The 16540-nt window shown below is 35.2% G+C and overlaps 1 protein-coding gene across 5 annotated transcripts in view; it reads right to left on the bottom strand.

Annotated features, from left to right (window-relative positions):
* Window positions 1-3272: 3272 nt before the first annotated feature.
* Window positions 3273-16540, bottom strand: part of Phip (PHIP subunit of CUL4-Ring ligase complex) — a 117910-nt gene continuing 104642 nt past the window's right edge. For 4 of the 5 annotated variants that reach the window (XM_029481607.2, XM_021173412.3, XM_085827779.1 and 1 more), the window contains 6 exons: window positions 16355-16504; window positions 13435-13587; window positions 12974-13137; window positions 12257-12516; window positions 11526-11723; window positions 3273-8148 (listed from right to left, as the gene is read on the bottom strand). In XM_029481607.2, coding sequence (XP_029337467.1) covers window positions 7511-8148; window positions 11526-11723; window positions 12257-12516; window positions 12974-13137; window positions 13435-13587; window positions 16355-16504 — 1563 coding nt within the window. In that variant the 3' untranslated portion in view covers window positions 3273-7510. The remainder of the gene's footprint in view (window positions 8149-11525; window positions 11724-12256; window positions 12517-12973; window positions 13138-13434; window positions 13588-16354; window positions 16505-16540) is intronic. The other variant, XM_029481609.2, reaches the window with a different exon arrangement.

The raw sequence follows: 16540 nt of genomic DNA on the forward strand, positions 1-16540 counted from the left end.
TTTAGCTAATAAGATTACATTATTTGCTGCAATTTTTGCTGTTTCTATTTAACATTTTTTATTCACACTTTTTGTCTTTTGGTGAAATAATTAGCATTACTTCATTTTATTTATTTTTTTAAGCTACTTTTCACTACTATGGGAATTTAATGAATGTTTGGTTCCCAAATGGTAATAACAGAAATGCAAATATTTTTATTAAATGATAATTGCCACAGGGATTGACTACCAGGCTCATATGTAAAAGCCAAACAGGGATCTCAGAGCCTTTTACCGCACAGCTCTGGGTAACATGGCAGTCATTTACCAGGGTGTCTTAGTATCACAAGGTAAGTAGAAAGTGATGAAATTTGGTATAGGGTTTCAATTGAGCATGACAGGTAAAGTTTCAGCTAACACTCCCAGGTAAACTTTGTCCAACAGTCTAAAATGTTGGCCTTTCAGGAGGGAAGATGACAAAGTGATAGTAATGTTCTCAAAGCCATCTTAGTCCAGCAAGCTTACCCTCTGAGCACTTGCTGTTACAGCTGCTGGGTGACGTTTCTCAACTCTTTATAAAAGCTGCATCCTTTGTCATATAAGGTCACCAAGGTCTTTTTTTCATTAGTCTATTAAATGATAAGCTGTAACTTAACTGAGAAAGCCCGACTCTTCAGAGTGTACACTGGTTCTGGCTTATCATTACCTCAATGATTATGAAGGCAGTTAAAACTACTCTATTGTCTTCAGCCATCACTTCCTGCTTATGTGGAAATACACTTACAAGGTGAAAACTTACAGTCTTCTCTGAATAAATATTCAACCTTGTCACGTACATAACATTCTATACTTAAAACACATAGGAGGTTTTCAAAGTATTCACTGGGGTACGAATCTACTTTTGTGCCAGGATTGTGGTGGCTGAATGGATCTGCTTTTGAATGAATCTTGGTTGGAGCAGCAATTCAGCCTTGAGAACATTCCAAGAAGGAAAAAACAAAGGCAAAGCCCTGAGTCATTAGGTCAAAACACAATCCTTTGAGAACTGAATCCATAAGGCTTTCTCTAGCACCAGAAATGCAGGAGGCATGTTGATGGCAGAGAGCTAGGGACGGTAGATGGATGGATGGATGAAAATACTCTGACACTCTAGGAATTCAGCAGGTTCTTTCAGGTGATTAATTTTGCTTTCTATCAAAGCTAGACCCTAAATTAAAAAAAAAAAAAATTAGAATTTGAGGATGTTTGACATTAAAACTATCTTTGAGAAATCAGCTTGGAAAATGTTTATTCTTTTTTAATCAACAGCAAACAACTGTTATTGTAATATATTGTTCCATTACATCAAAGCTCCCAGGGTCCAGCAAATGTCACCTCCTGCAGTGTGGCTATAAGACAGCTTGCTTAGTGCTGAACATCAAACGGCAAATTTAAGAGCCAAATACAAAGGTTAAGAATTAGACAAGACTGAGATAAGCTGTTTGGATAGATTAGACTTTGAATATTGAATTCACTCTCTTGACAGTAAAGATCAAACATGCAACAGCCTTGCTACGTTACTCAGTCCTTACCGATCTGCAAAGCCAAACTCCCATTTTTCCAATTTGAAGACCAGACTTCCATTTCATCATGCTTAGCATGTCTAACTGGCCTGAAAGATAATAATGAATTGGATTCTCCCTACAACTCTCTTCCCCATAGTAACCAACATACGGTAACTGTGTTAAGTTCAGAATTGCAAGGTCCTGTAATTAAGCTTGGTCGGGAGTTTTGAGCTCTGGCTTTTAATCTCACTATTTTTAAATACTGGGGAGGCTTAGCTAAAACATTAATTGGAACAAGAAAAATCAGTTCAAAGTAATGGTTTGGAACTGATTTTTCTTAGCTGATTTTTTTTTAAATATTAGGTATATTTTAGAAAATGTACCTGAAAAACATTTGTTTCAACTAAGAAGTTTACCACAAAATAATTTAAATGCAATTTCTTATGGAGAATGAGTAGAAACATGAATTATCATCCTGTTTAAACTTAACTTTAAAGTCTTACATATAATTCTAATATTCTTCATCCTAAAATTGGAGATTCTTAAGAGTTCATAAATATAAATGCCAACCTAAACAGGTCTGTAGGAAAATAATGAAAAAGTTGTTTTCTTTGTTGTTGTTGCTTTAATTGCTGCTGTTTTGATACAGTCACATAAAATCAAGACTGTCTTTGAACCCTTGATCATTTGGGATTGAAACATGCATCACCATGCCAAGCTATAAAACAGCATTCTTGCAGATCTGTATAAAAGCCTTAACAAAGCTTTAGCTTTAAGTAAATATTTATGTACAAATGTTTTTTGACATGTGGCCCTCATAAAACTATCATAAACTTATCAGCAGTGCAGTAACTTACATATAAGCCAATAAATCTGCTCTAAGTAAACACACAGAAAGGCAAAGGCATCTTTATTTTTTAACCTTCAGTCACTCTGGAATTACATTAGGTGATTGAAATCTTTGATAATGATTTTAACATTTCACAAATAGACAGAAAAATGGAACCTCTAACAAACCAGAATTTACATAATGGCTTCTATTTCACAATTGCTTTGGTAAGCTGCCTACTGAGTACGTACCAAGTGCTTTATGCTGTCCAAAACTAATCAAAATAAACAGAAAAGCAAAGAAATCATGAGGCTCTACAAAATGGCTTAGAAAAACAAGTTTTCTATTTATTTAAAAATAAGTTTATAGTTACTACATTGCAGGGACAGGAATTCTTACACATACATTCTAGTTTGTATAAAAGGATTCCAAGAATTATGCATCAAAACTAACATAGAAAGTGTCCACGTAACAGTAAAGAAAGGTCCAATCAGTATGTACAAAAAGAAAGAGCCTGCTACCGTGGTGCAAGACTGCCATTTATGACATGATACTCCAGGTCTAGAAGAAATAAAACATCAGTAAAGCTAAATAATTTTAAAAAATCTGTCACTTATTACATACAACAGATCTGCTTGTGTTTAACATTGCTTTCTGTACAAAATAAACATAATTTTAATTTGAAATGTGTCAGTTACAACATTAACCCTTTAGGTCAGTTGCTTTTTAAAATTGAGCTATATTTAGACGTCTAAATATCCCATGGTGGGATTTAGTAGTTTTCTTAATAACTTTTTAAGACCTGTCTCTTCTTGCTGTTTCAATATGGTCTAAAAATGTAACATTGTTTCTTATTCTTAAGTGTATTGTTGTGATAAACCAACACACACATCCTTGAAAGTAATCAGCATGTGTATCTGTCTTGTAAGTGCATGTACTATAATACAATCCTGAACCTATCTTCTTAGTTCTTTAAATGTAGAAACTCATCCATATACTACTATGTATTTGGTTTGTGCCATATAAGGTTAATTTCCTGATTTTTTTATCTGCATTAAAAAAGTATTTCAAAACAGAGCTACTGAAACTAAAAAATATATTTATAGCTCAGATAATCTACTCACTGTACTGTGTGTGGGTTGATCTACAGAGCGCTCAAAGTGGTACTTACAGTCTTCTGACTCAATTAGACCTCCTCCTGGAGTACTGCACATAGTTGAGAATGTCTTTTCATTTGGATCACTTTGATAATTATAATTAAAAACAAAATAGTTTCTTAGTAGATGCATTAATTTTAGTTGAAGTCATCTAGAAATCATTTTTTTGGATGGAAACAAAAGGTGTACTTTTCCCAATTTTTAACCTAAGACAACTTACTGCCTAATTAAGCTACTACTGTTAGCAGTATCTTCTGGATAATATGGGGCTAATGCATCCTAAATAAAAGTAATCTCCACCCTATTCACTTTTAAAATACTGTACACCTCCTGCATACAAGGATGGATATTGGTAATAGCCCTTTAGTAACTCAAGTATCTTGGTCCTTTCAGCCTACTCAAAAAGAAAGAACTTCACGTGAACAAAATATTAAAATCAGTTTGTTTTCTTTAGATAGCTAGAAAGCTTGAAACCACATACTTTTAACTTACATTGGAGAGAAGCTTATAGATAGCTATGATGATACAAAATGGAATGTCAAAATAAAACACTGTCAACTGAAACTCATAGTATAAATGCTGCTAATATCATGCAGGGTTGAACTTTTATTTCAATAAACCTTGAAGGTTCCGGTTAGTCTACTACACTACAGCTAAGAGACAGTTCTGTTAATGATTATGTGGTATGAGAATGTTTGCTGTTCACTGTCCTACATAATTAATTTTCAAGTGAAACTGCTTCCAGTCAATCAATCGTGTATCTCCGGTGTGGCCTAACTATCTGACAAATGTTCCATAGCTATCTAGTTAGAGTGTGACAATTCTTTAGTAACCCACCAACCTTTAGTTGTAGTGAAACAATGGAAAACAACAATGGAAATAAGGCCCTTAATTATCAGTTTATACTTATATGCAGAAGACAAAGACTGCTCTAGAGAAGACTGTGAGGGGTGAGACTTTAAGATTCTACATCTCTACTTCCAAAGGCTGGTAGGTTGCAATTAGACTGAGTCTTTAAACTATTCCTGTGACAATACTGAAACTTCTACTAAACTCGGGCTTCATGAAGACGGGATAGTATAACAATATGGTTGAATATTAGAAATATAAACTGAGCCTTTTTGGTATTGCTGCTGTTGTAGCCCTAGTCTTGAACTTGGTTTGCCACTAAAGGTTAACTTTGAACTCTTGGATGTTCCTGTCTCCACGTCCCAAATGCTGGGATTATAGGCATGGACCACTCAACTCAGCCTGAAAACTAGTATCTATGTTCCATGTACATAATGAATTTCCTTTCTGATAAACGAGATTTTTCTTATTGCATACCTAAGATGAGTGCTAACAACTCCTTCTGACGTACAAACAGTACATACAGGATGTTACTGTCGCAAAGAGGAGACTTTTCCAAGCAGTAAAACAAACCAAAACATGATGATTTAAAGTTCATAATTTATCTTCTGCAATGTACAGAAGCTAAATTATAAAAATATAAAGTCCGTAACTGGTATTAATATATCAATATTTTCAGTTACAAATAAAGCAATCCAAGTCATTTTACTTTCCTAAGAAACCAGTGTCTAAAAATGTCCAAATACGGTCATGAATACACAGTGTCTTTAATACAGAAATGTTCTATTTTCTTGTTATAATAAAGATGGAAATCACTGCTCAGAGGTTGGAACTCTCTGTGCCCCATTCTAGAGGTCCTCCACACTAAGACTGTGCGCACTTCCTTATATTGAACACACCTTATAACTACATTTATTTATAAAAATGGATTTTAGTCTAATTTTCTACTACAATGCAGATAACATCAGGAAATTACATTTCTCAAATAGATTCCCTTCAAAAGTAACTAATTACTTTAATGACTTAAATTTCCAATGTACACACTATCATTTTCAGTAATGGTGAAATTGACTCATTTTTCTATATAACACATCATCCGTTTCTGCATTATGAAGGGTTAACTACTTAATTTTAATTATATAGTTCAATATATTTGTTAGAAAAAAATAAATGTACAAAAAACCTAAAAATTTTGAAATTATTTTTTAACTGTAAAATCACAGCAATCCAGTCAAGGTCTGGAAAATGGTTCACTTAGTTTCACTGGAGGGTTTCTGTACAAATTTCATTATAAATGATCTAAAAAGCCCAAATGCATCACTTTTCATTCTTCTTCAAGACAGTTAAATGACAGTTAACATTTATCTGTATTGGAAACAAGGAAACAATTATAATCTAATTACATATTTTGCCAAGGTTCAATTAAAGACTTTATTCTCTCCGTCAGGGTCATGCTGATATATATTCCCCATCCTTCCTTTTTAAAAACGTAGTATCTGCAAGATCTGGTTACATCTTTGTACCATATCAGTTCTCAGAAAATACTACATTCTTAAAACTTACCAAAAAAAAGTAATTTTAAACAATAGAAATGGCATTTATGTTGGTTTTCAAGATATAAAATAACTACTGTACCATAAACAAATAAATAACTGCTTTCCTTTTCCCATAGCAGGACATATAGTAATACATTCTCCTAAGTCATATAGTTATCATTTACAATAGACAACTTAATTTTACTAATGATGCAAAACATAATAGAATACAAGGCACAATCATTAAATGAGAGTTTCTCTTTAGAGTGTATATTGAGATACCAGCTTGATAAGGATACCGTAAAAAGTGCAGAAAAAACACAATGTGCAATGAGACCACTGTATAAAACATGATTGCATAAAAAGTGATTTGGCCTATTTTTAACTTTTAATAATTGAAAATAACCAATCTTTTCCTTAAAATTAAACTATAAAGTATGACATTTTAAAATTATTTTTATTCTACTACTATCTAAAAAATCCTGAAAAAAGAATTTATACCTGGGTAATAGTACTTAAGAATGTGTTTGTATATATATATTCAATCACACCCATTTATCAATATACACACGCACACAGACATGGTTCTTTTTAAGTCATTTTAGCCTACTGGATATGTCTGAAGTTTAAAAATGACATTAATCCAGATCAAGTAAACATCAAATTCCATACATGTTTCCTGTATTTTCCTTGAATCCTTTAACCACTTAAACATTTTCTCTAAGATATCTCTGTCAAAGGACCCACCAGTGCATTATTTTCCTACATTTAGTACCAAAAAAAAGATACAACTCAGCATAATTTTGTAATAACTTGCTCTTTAGAATATATAGCTTTTCCAGTACTGAAAAGTGTATGCTGTCCTGACAGTCAAAAACAGGCTTTCCACTGCACTGATTCTCAGTCTTTGGCACAATAAACAGAGATAGAGTGACTGATATAAGAATCAAGGTCTGAAAAATTAGACAGTCAAATGTTTTCCAATGTGGATATGTTTCCTTTGCATCAATACATTTTTCTCCTAAGTTTGGCAGAAATGGAGTAAAACAAAAGCTTCCTCTAGATATTCTGTAGCTGAACACCTACAGCTCACAACACTTTTCAGGATAACAAATGGTGGGAACTGGAAAGTTATCTTTAGAGGAAGCCATTCGTAATGTACTGCTACTCTCTGTAACATCTCTCTTCCTAGGGCATGACTTCTGCTATCAGTAAAAATGTACCTCACTTGGTCAAAAATAACTCAATTTAACAGGAAACATACTTTATCTCTAGGAATACTATGTTTCTTAATAGTGTAGCAGAGCTGTCTCTTCCATAAATAAACCAGAATTTATAACAGGTCCTCAATTTCAAACAGCGAATGAAATGAATGTGGAACCGAATAACCTACCTAAGGGCAATAAATAGCAAACATTTGAAATATATATGTATATAGATTTTTTTTTCATTCAAAGATGTAAATTATCTTCTAAATGTGTTTTTGTCCATTTTCCCAAGTCAAATTGTAACATTCCCTAATCCATCATAGCAGCAAGGAAGCAGAAACCTTAGTTCTACTTACTCCTTAACTGTACCTGCGTTACAGATTTTTAAAATGCAATATTTTGCTTCAAGTTACCAACCAATTAAATTAGCCTTTGCTTTTTCAGTCAACTTTCGGACTCGTCCTCTACTAGAAGTTCCAAATGTCAAGGAGGTGTCCTCGAACAACAGCTGTCTCTGTTCTTCCTCTGAGTCATCCTCATTATAGAAAGCTGTCCTTCGACCCTGATTTCTAGTTCTCATGTGAGGCTCAGAGCCTTTGAGTTCTTCAAACTCCTCTTCTTCATCTATAGGATCATCTGTTTTTTTCCGGTTACTTCTCCTTAACACTTTAACATTTGTAGGAACTATGAGTTCTGCATCTAGGTTTTGAGTTTTCATCTTCCTTTTGGGTTTTCTGCCTCCTCGACTCTTTTTCTGTAACAAATCCTCCTTAACAACATTAGTTTCAGAAAGGAAGTTGCATGTTGAAGAAGGAACCACATCAGCCCTGATGGGATGCATGTTGTTTTGCTCAGAGTTTTCCTGCTTTGCACACTGCAGATGCTTGGGCTTTCTACCTCTTTTCTTGTGTGTCACTTCACCACTGCTGGTGTTCACTTCTACCTTGGGCTTCCTCCCAGGTCCTCTCTTCACGAGTTTTGATGGTTGTCCTCCATGGCCATTTACTTGAATGGTTCCTGGTATAAGAACATTGTTCTTACACTCTCCTGGAAAAGAAAAACAGTACACTTAATATATAACGGGCTTTTTGTTGTTGTTCAGTCCTCCAACTAGTTGGTAATGGGACTAGCATACTTCTATGTAATGATAGAGTAATAGAAAGAAATTTAACAAATTTCTGCGATTACCTAAACATTTTTTGTTTTCAAAGTTATTTACTGATTGACTTATTTATTATGTGTCCACGTGGATGATGATGAGGGAGCTCTCTCCTAGTCTAACACTAGGATAGGTTCTTAGGATAGAAATGAGGTTGCCAGAAGGACAAGCACAGGTACCTGCTCACCTATCTTATTGTCCCCTGGGGAAAAATTCTTAAGACAGAAAGAGACATACAAGAATAGAAGATCTAAGTTAATGCTGTCATTGACAGCAAAAAGTACAAATTCCATTACCTAGCACCGTCATTACACATTCTAACATGTTAGGAGTTTCGTTTGGATCACATGAAACGATTGTATCCGTTCACAGTTGATTACATCAAAGTACCACCTTACTGTTTCAATCACTAAACACAGGGTGTCTCCGTATCACTACTTTTAAGGAGTTAAGTCATGTTTGAAAAATATTCTTATTATACAAAGTTTATAACTTTAATTTGGCCATCTCAATAAATAAGCACATTGTTATCTCTTGCTTTCAGTCATTTGATCAGTGAGAAGATTCAGAAAGTATGTACAGATTCAGAAAGAATGTACAAATTTTAGCTTTTCTTCCATCTATGAATGTGACAGTAACTTCTATATAAAAGGAGAGAGTCTAGAGCCTAAAATAAATCTGGATATGCAAAGTATCTTCCTCCTTAATCCCCTACCCAATATAATTAGGACCAATATCTGCTGCAGTAATTTACATCCGTTACTCTCCATAAAAGCTGCCGTAGCTTTGACATCCTTACCTAGTCTTACCTACAAACTGTAAGTAATAAGTATTCAACTGATATGTTTAAAGCTAGAGGACCCAGGATGATATTTAAAAGTTCTGAAAACCCAAAACTGTCAATTTATATAATAGTGTGTAGTAAATCTAATAATGGAAATAGAAATCAGAACTTTCCAGGAGAAAAACATAAAAGGAATTTAAGAACGCTAAGCCAGCACTATGGATAATAGAAAGACTACGTAAAAATGAAGAGAAAGATTAACACGCTCAAGGAGCCGTAGAAGATAAGTAAACGCTAGGACAATTTATCAAAAAAGTCCAAGAAAACACCAAAAACAAAAACAAAGAAACAATGAAGTGATAAGAATACAGACAAAATTGTGAATAACTCTGAATATCAATAGCCTCAACTTCCCATTTTTGAAAAAATAGACTATCAGACTGGGTTACAAAATGGTTCCATTTTAGTGCAAATAGATAGAGAAAGGTGTTCTGGGCAAGTATAATTAGGAAACAGTACTTAGTATTCTAATATCTAACAACATGCAGTTCAAAGAAAATTATTCAGAAAAGGTAAGAAAAAAAACCCCAGCGGGAACAGAATCCAAGCCACATTAAAAGGAGAGGCGGGCGAATACTTGTAATTAAATGTGTAAGTAGAGAGAGGACTGAGGAGAGGTTGGAGGTAGGTTAGTCCAAACTAAGGATCTATGGGAAAAAAAAAAACAAAAAAACACACTATTTTGTAAGCCAACTTTAAGATCTTATTTTTAAAAGAAGAATTTGAATAGAAGAACCCTGAACGGGTAGCTACTACCCAGAAGATGTGGGTTACTAAAAACCAAAAAAAAAAAAAAACCCTCACTGTTGGGTTCAGAATACATCTTTCTGAGTTACTGGTTAGGAACACCCAGGAAGTACCCCACACAACACAAGCTTTTTCCCAATGATTCGGACTGACTACCATAACTAGATGACTAGCCCCTATTAATGAAACCATTCCTCACTTTGGGTATAGAAGTCTCAGTGGATCCCCAAACTCTCTACCTGCTGCCTATTCTTATACAATGCAGAAGGTGCATTGCAGCCTGCAGGAGAAGAAAACAACTGTCTTATCCAGAGCTGGAGCCTATATGCACACACCATCTGTCAGGCAACACGTGTCCCCTGGTGCAATAGTGGCATGTTGTTTATGGGTAACCTACCTTGAGGCCTGCTTCAAAGGAGGAATTCCATGCTTGCTACTGTAAACCTAGTCAAAAAGTCCATGGTTTAGGTAGACTATATACCCTAGATAAACAGGCTGCTGGTGTTTGCTAAATGGTCATATGTCAAATTGTGGATGAATTTAATCCAGCAGCATGGCTGTTCTCAACAAATCCAAACACCATCTAGTCTGTATGACCCAAATGGAATAGAGACATGCCCCTTAGTACACACCCTTAATTCCTCTGGCTGGAATCCTTTAGTACATACCTTTAATCCCAAACAATGATATCTAATTGAGGGGAAGACAAAGTGATGAATCAGAGAAAGACTTGACAGAATTGGTCAGATATACCCAACTCTAGGGAGAAAAGCTGTTTTAGAGCAGGTAGATAGGGACAGGGAGTCGGTTCAGTTAAGTGCAGTGGAGCTCGGGGAGTCAGTTGGGGATGAGTGCAGAAAGTATAGTGTAGTGCAGCTGAGCTCATCTGTTAGTTTATGCAGGTCAGCAGAGGCCACTGAAGCCAGAGAATAAGTAGCCAGAGGATTAGAACACATTGCTAGAGTTAGTTTGAGGCCAAGCAGAGCAATTCAGGAGAAGCTGAGAAAAGCCAGATTGAATCAGTCAGCATGGAGAGGAGTTTAAGCCAGATAGCTGAGTTAACCAGCCAGCCAGAGTTCAGAAAGAACTAGAAAGGGTGAGCTTATTCAGCAGTTTGCCTCAGAGATGCCAATTACATCAGACAGATAATAGTTACTTGTACAGTGTGCTCATGATATATGTGCGAGTGCCTTGGTCAGAGAACAATTCTGCAGAGTCACGTTTCTCCTGTCAGCTCAGGGGTTCCACCTAAGGTTCAAAGGCCCATGTGTGATCACGTCTATCAGCTGAACCACCTCCAGACCCAGCTTCATCCCAACTGTACAGGAGGCACTAACATACAGGTGACTTGATCGCACCAATAGTCAGATATTGGCCTCCAGTTCTGAGCAATTTCTTCTGGCCAGCGCATTCATGCATTACTAAATTTATTGTATTACATACTACAGCTCTTAAATTGACACCCCCAAAAGGAAAAAGGCCAGTTCCTATTAAAAAAAAAAAAAAAAAAAACCTTAACTGTAAGAATGACTTACTATATCTGAAAATATTACAGGTAACATTTTTACTTTGACCTTTTTTGAGGCAGGGTATTTATTACAGTGGCTTGGCCTTAGACCTGTGATTGAACAGTGGTGTCCACAGCACCCAGATGTCAGTAAGAAGTCAGGTTACCTTGATCTATGACTGCTGATGACTTGGGAAGTGGAGATGCTTTTGAAAATACAGAAGACTTCATTTTACGTTTGACAGGCTTTTCCTTTTCCATGTTTTCTTTTGCAGAATTATTCTTTGTACCATGGCTGAATGTGAGCTGATCAGGGCTTGAAAGTGTACTCAAGGCTTTGGAATGTTTCACAGAATTCTCTAGTACTAAAACAAAATGTAGAAAGATGAGAAACTGAGACTTGTTAGGCAAAAAGGTCTGGGATCGCTGCGAACCCGGGCTGCTTCAGTTAGCCAAGAGAACAACAAAACCTGAGTGATAAGATACTTAAAGCTTCCTCACAACATCTTTTCTACAGTGCTGGACTGTAGCCCAGGGCCTCACTCATACTCGACAAGCCCAGGGATCTACCTTCTAGTAGAAGGCTACAAAAATATGTTAACAAGCCCAGCCCAAATAGAAGCTTTCTTTTCAGTTCAGGATTATGAAGGCAACTCTGGTCAAATTGTTAGTGCCAGGTTTAAAAGAATCTATTTCAGTTCCTTATTCTTGTAATCTATTAAAATATTCCTAAGCTGCAACTTTCTTGTTCTCACTTTATAACTCAATTTCTTCAAAGGAGGAAAAACAGTAAAGAAAATAAAACCAGTAGCTTCAGGTAACTGTAAAAACCAACAGAAAATCAAAAGCCCCTTTAAAAAAGAAAATGACACCTTGATGTATAATTTGTGGCTCTTACTTGCTTTTCCTGGCATGGCAGATGTATTAGTTTTTGAAACAAAAGCTTTTGTGGCTGATGATGTAGAGGGCTGCTCGGTGACAACTGGATCTACAGCTACACGGTTGCTCCTAGTTCGAACCACAGAACTGGATTCTGGTTTACCATTCATTTGAGCAGCATTATGTCTTGGTAGTACTGATCTTGTAGGTATGGAGAATGGAGAGGTAGATACTTCTGACTTTAGCTGGGGTTTTAAGATCCTTTTTTTCCTTTCAGGGCTGAAAATAAGATTATCACAGTGTTAATCATTCTTAACAATTCTCCACATAGATGTTACAAGTTTTGAAATACTGCTGAATTCAACATTTGTACTATTATGAAGTATGTTAAAACATGAGATTTGTAGTGGATTTCATATGGTTGTGAGCCTTTGAAAAGTGAATATTTAGTGAAGGATCATTGTCAATGCTACAGTTATATGATAGAAAGCATGATGCCATCACTAGCCTAGAAATGCTGGTTTACCGAATAGATTTAGCAGTTTGAATTTAAGCACTTACACTAGTAAAGCTTTAGTTTAAAAGATTAAAAATCCTCCACATCATAGGAACTTGCATGTCAAATATATCATTCTGCAATATAGGGAATAGTAAAGGAAGCATTAAAAACCACCAAGTTCTCCCATTTAGATGACAAAGTTACAGACTGGTCAGTCACTGAAAAGGAACTAAGCACCTTGATGCAGCACTGCTGGACAGGGAGCTGCTTCTGTTTCGCTTCTTCCTCTTTTTGGTTATGGTGTTTCTTTTATGAAAACGAAGAGCAGATTTATAATCTGACAAAACTGAACTAATATGTTCTTCAAAGAAAGCAGACAGGCGTAAACTCATGCTGTAAATCTATGGAGAGAAAAAAGATCCACAAAATGGGTTAAATATTCTTCAAAAGAAAATACCTATTTAGTAAAAATTATAATTTAAATATTTTTCTAGTAAAATTTTCTAGAATTTAAAAACTCGCATTGTTTTTCAAATTCTTCTGATGGAAAATAAACGACAGCATTTTTATAATAGAAAGCAACAGGTATCCATCAATTCCAATAACACAATAGTCCGTTAATTTTGCACCAAGTTTTATGTAAAAGCTTTCAGAGACTTGACATACTTTTAACAAAATAAAACAAGCTGATGATATACCCTTGATCTTTTGCTTGGTGTATATGCTTTAGAATTACTAAAAATGAGCCTGACATCTTTACATAACTCCATTGGTGATTCATAATTCCCAGCCTCTAAAGTCTCTCTAACAGTGGCAAAGTCCATCGGAGTGTCAATGATGTCTCTGTAGTCCTAGGAGAGAAGGAAACAGCTAGTATTATTATTACTACCAAAGTATCACTTTATATCAGCAATTGACAGGATTTTATGACAAGTTACAGAACTATTAATTTCTAAAAACAAAACAGCAGTGAAAACTTCAGCCTACTTATAATTATAAATCTAATGAATGTCAACTCATCAAAACACTATAAAGTGAAGAAATCAATCAATGTGGGGCTGGAGAGCTGGCTCAGTTGATCAGAACATTTGCTGCTCTTGTAGAGAAACTGTGTAAGCATCAGGTGAACCTGTGGCACACATACACACATGCAGACAAAACACTAAACACAAGACCAAAGGATTTCTAAAACTGCTCAAGACAGCTCACATCTATAAAGCCTGAAGTCACAGTCATTTCATGTCAAAAAATTTAACCAATTAGGAATTTTGTAATAAACAATAATAATAAATATAAATAGATGTCAAAAAGCTTGTGTTCTGGAAATGAACTGGATAAAAAGTAAGACAACAAGATGGAACAAAACAGGTGGGAGAAGAGCTACTGATCACTCCAGTGTGAGTGAGACGAGTGAGGTTGCAGCACAGCCCACACTGCACCTCTTCAGTAGCACTGACGTTAGCTCTCCGTTATTTGACTCCTGTTTCCTTCTGCTCTTACTCTTCCTTTTCTATACTGAGAAGTGAATATACACTATTGATTTCAAGAGTTCTGACAAATGCAGCTTCACTAGTTTTAAATTTTCTTACCCTACTCTTAAGTCCAACTCACAAATGTTGGTACTCATTTTGAATTCATTGTCATTGAGGTCATTTTTTAAATTACCATAGACTTATTTGATCTACTGACTATGTACAAGTGTTTTGCCCTGCCTGATTTGGAAGTACTGTATGCTAATAATCCAACACTTTGTGGCAGACCAGCTTGATCTACCTTGGAGACCTTTGTGTTAATAATTTCTACTCTGATTCCATTATGGTTAGAAACACTTAATAACTTTAATAAATATGAAGTTTTACTTTATTTTCAAATGTGCTGATTTTAGTCTTTAACTTTTCTAATCTCTTCATGTGCTACATGAATTTCACTTTCTACAATACAACAGTATGAACTTAACTTCTAAGTCTACAAATAGTATATGCTTAAATGAGATGCCCATCTCACACTAGAGCTAAGAATGACATTTATTGTGGAATTATTCTAGATTTTTAATTAGAATGCAAATCTCCCACAGTTGGTTAAGAGTGGGTTTTCAGTTCTAAATTCTTTCCTAACCATTGCCCAAGGCCTCATTTATTTCTGCAAAAGGCTAATATTTATATTTCTATTAATTAAAACATTAAGGCTTAAACAATAAACAACTAGAACCACCAAGTAAATAGTAAAGCACTGTTTTAAAACTAAGAGATCTTATAGGAAATAAAGGGAGGCCTTGCTTCTGAAACTTTGAGTACTGTACAGAGTACAAACTCAATTCTGGAATTCAGGCCAGGCAAGTGTCGTATTGACCCAACTGACTCCGCTGTTAAAATTAAACGTTTGTCTTGTACATGTAATGAGTCTGTTTCTGGTTTTCAAAACTAAAAAAGGTTATTTTATGGTATCTATCAACAAGTCCATATTCACTTCAAATTATAATGCCTATACAAAAACCAAACAATGAAGAAGTTCGATGAAATTGTATTTAGGTTGTAATGCCATATAAACTTTACAATCTTGAATTCCTAACTAGAAGAGTTTTTTTAAAAAATCATTACAACCTGGATTGAGACTTTTATGGCTGTATGCAATTATAAATAGCTGATTATATAGTCTCAACACTTTTAACCAGGCATTCCCTAAAGTTCACACATTGGAATTATATAAATATATACAATAACTTTTTACAGTGAAACAATTTTTACAGTGTGGTTTACACACAATACATTTTTACTTATTTATTTTTACATCCTGATCACAGCCACCTGTCCCCATTCTTCCTCTGTTTCTCTTCAGAAAAGTGCAGGCCTCCCCTGGATATCAACCAGTCATAATATACTATAAGGATTTTAACAGCTATTTCAATGTAGCAATTCTTTCATCATTACAAAGCTATTTATCATGTATTTTCATTTTATCACCATAACTCCGTGAGAAAAATGGGTAAGATAATAGCTGTAAGCTCTCGGAATTAATATGGAGAAGTAGAGTTTCTGCCAATAATGTGTTTTGTTAGCTTTTGGTCAATTTGACACAAGAGAGAGTTATCTGGGAAGAGTAAGTCAATAAGAAATTGCTACCATTAAATTGGCACAGTCCCTACAGGGGACATTTTCTTGACTGATGAATGATGTGGAATGGCCCAGCCCTCTCTGGTGCCCCTGTGCAGGTCCTGGGTTGTGAAGGGTAAGTACCCAAGCAAGCAGTAAGTAGCATTCCTTCACTGTTGTTTCTTCAGTTCCTGCCTCAGCTTCCAAGAAACCCTTTTCCTCACCATGTTGCTTTTGGTTCATGGTGTTTATTACAGCAATAGAAAGGAAACTAGCATAGTTAAGTAAAAATTCTATCATTCGAGAAAGCTAAGAGGCTTACTCTAGTTACAAAACAGATAAGAGAATAGCTAGAAGCATAAGCCAGTTAGTTCTTAACAGGCATATTTTAGGCCTCTTTCCATTTTACCAATTTCCAATTTAAGAGTTCTTTGTAACTGAATAGGTAATGAAAACATGAATGAACTAATGAGGAAATGAAGCACAGTAATAAAAACAGTTGTACAAAAGTAATCTTAGAAATACTTACTGGATATTCAAGAAGATCCACTGGCTGTCGAAAAGGTTCTGAATCTTCACATTGAAATATGAGATTCAGTAATTCTTGACATTGTTTCTTCCATGCTTGAATATCGTAAGACTGAGCTCTGTTGCGTAACCTTCTTCTAGGTTGATGATCCTGAAATTAAAAAAAAAAACCCACCTAAGTAGCAAC

This window comes from Mus caroli, unplaced genomic scaffold (assembly GCF_978045245.1).
Source record: "Mus caroli unplaced genomic scaffold, Mus_caroli_1 scaffold_11, whole genome shotgun sequence".
Taxonomy (NCBI): Eukaryota; Metazoa; Chordata; class Mammalia; order Rodentia; family Muridae; genus Mus; species Mus caroli.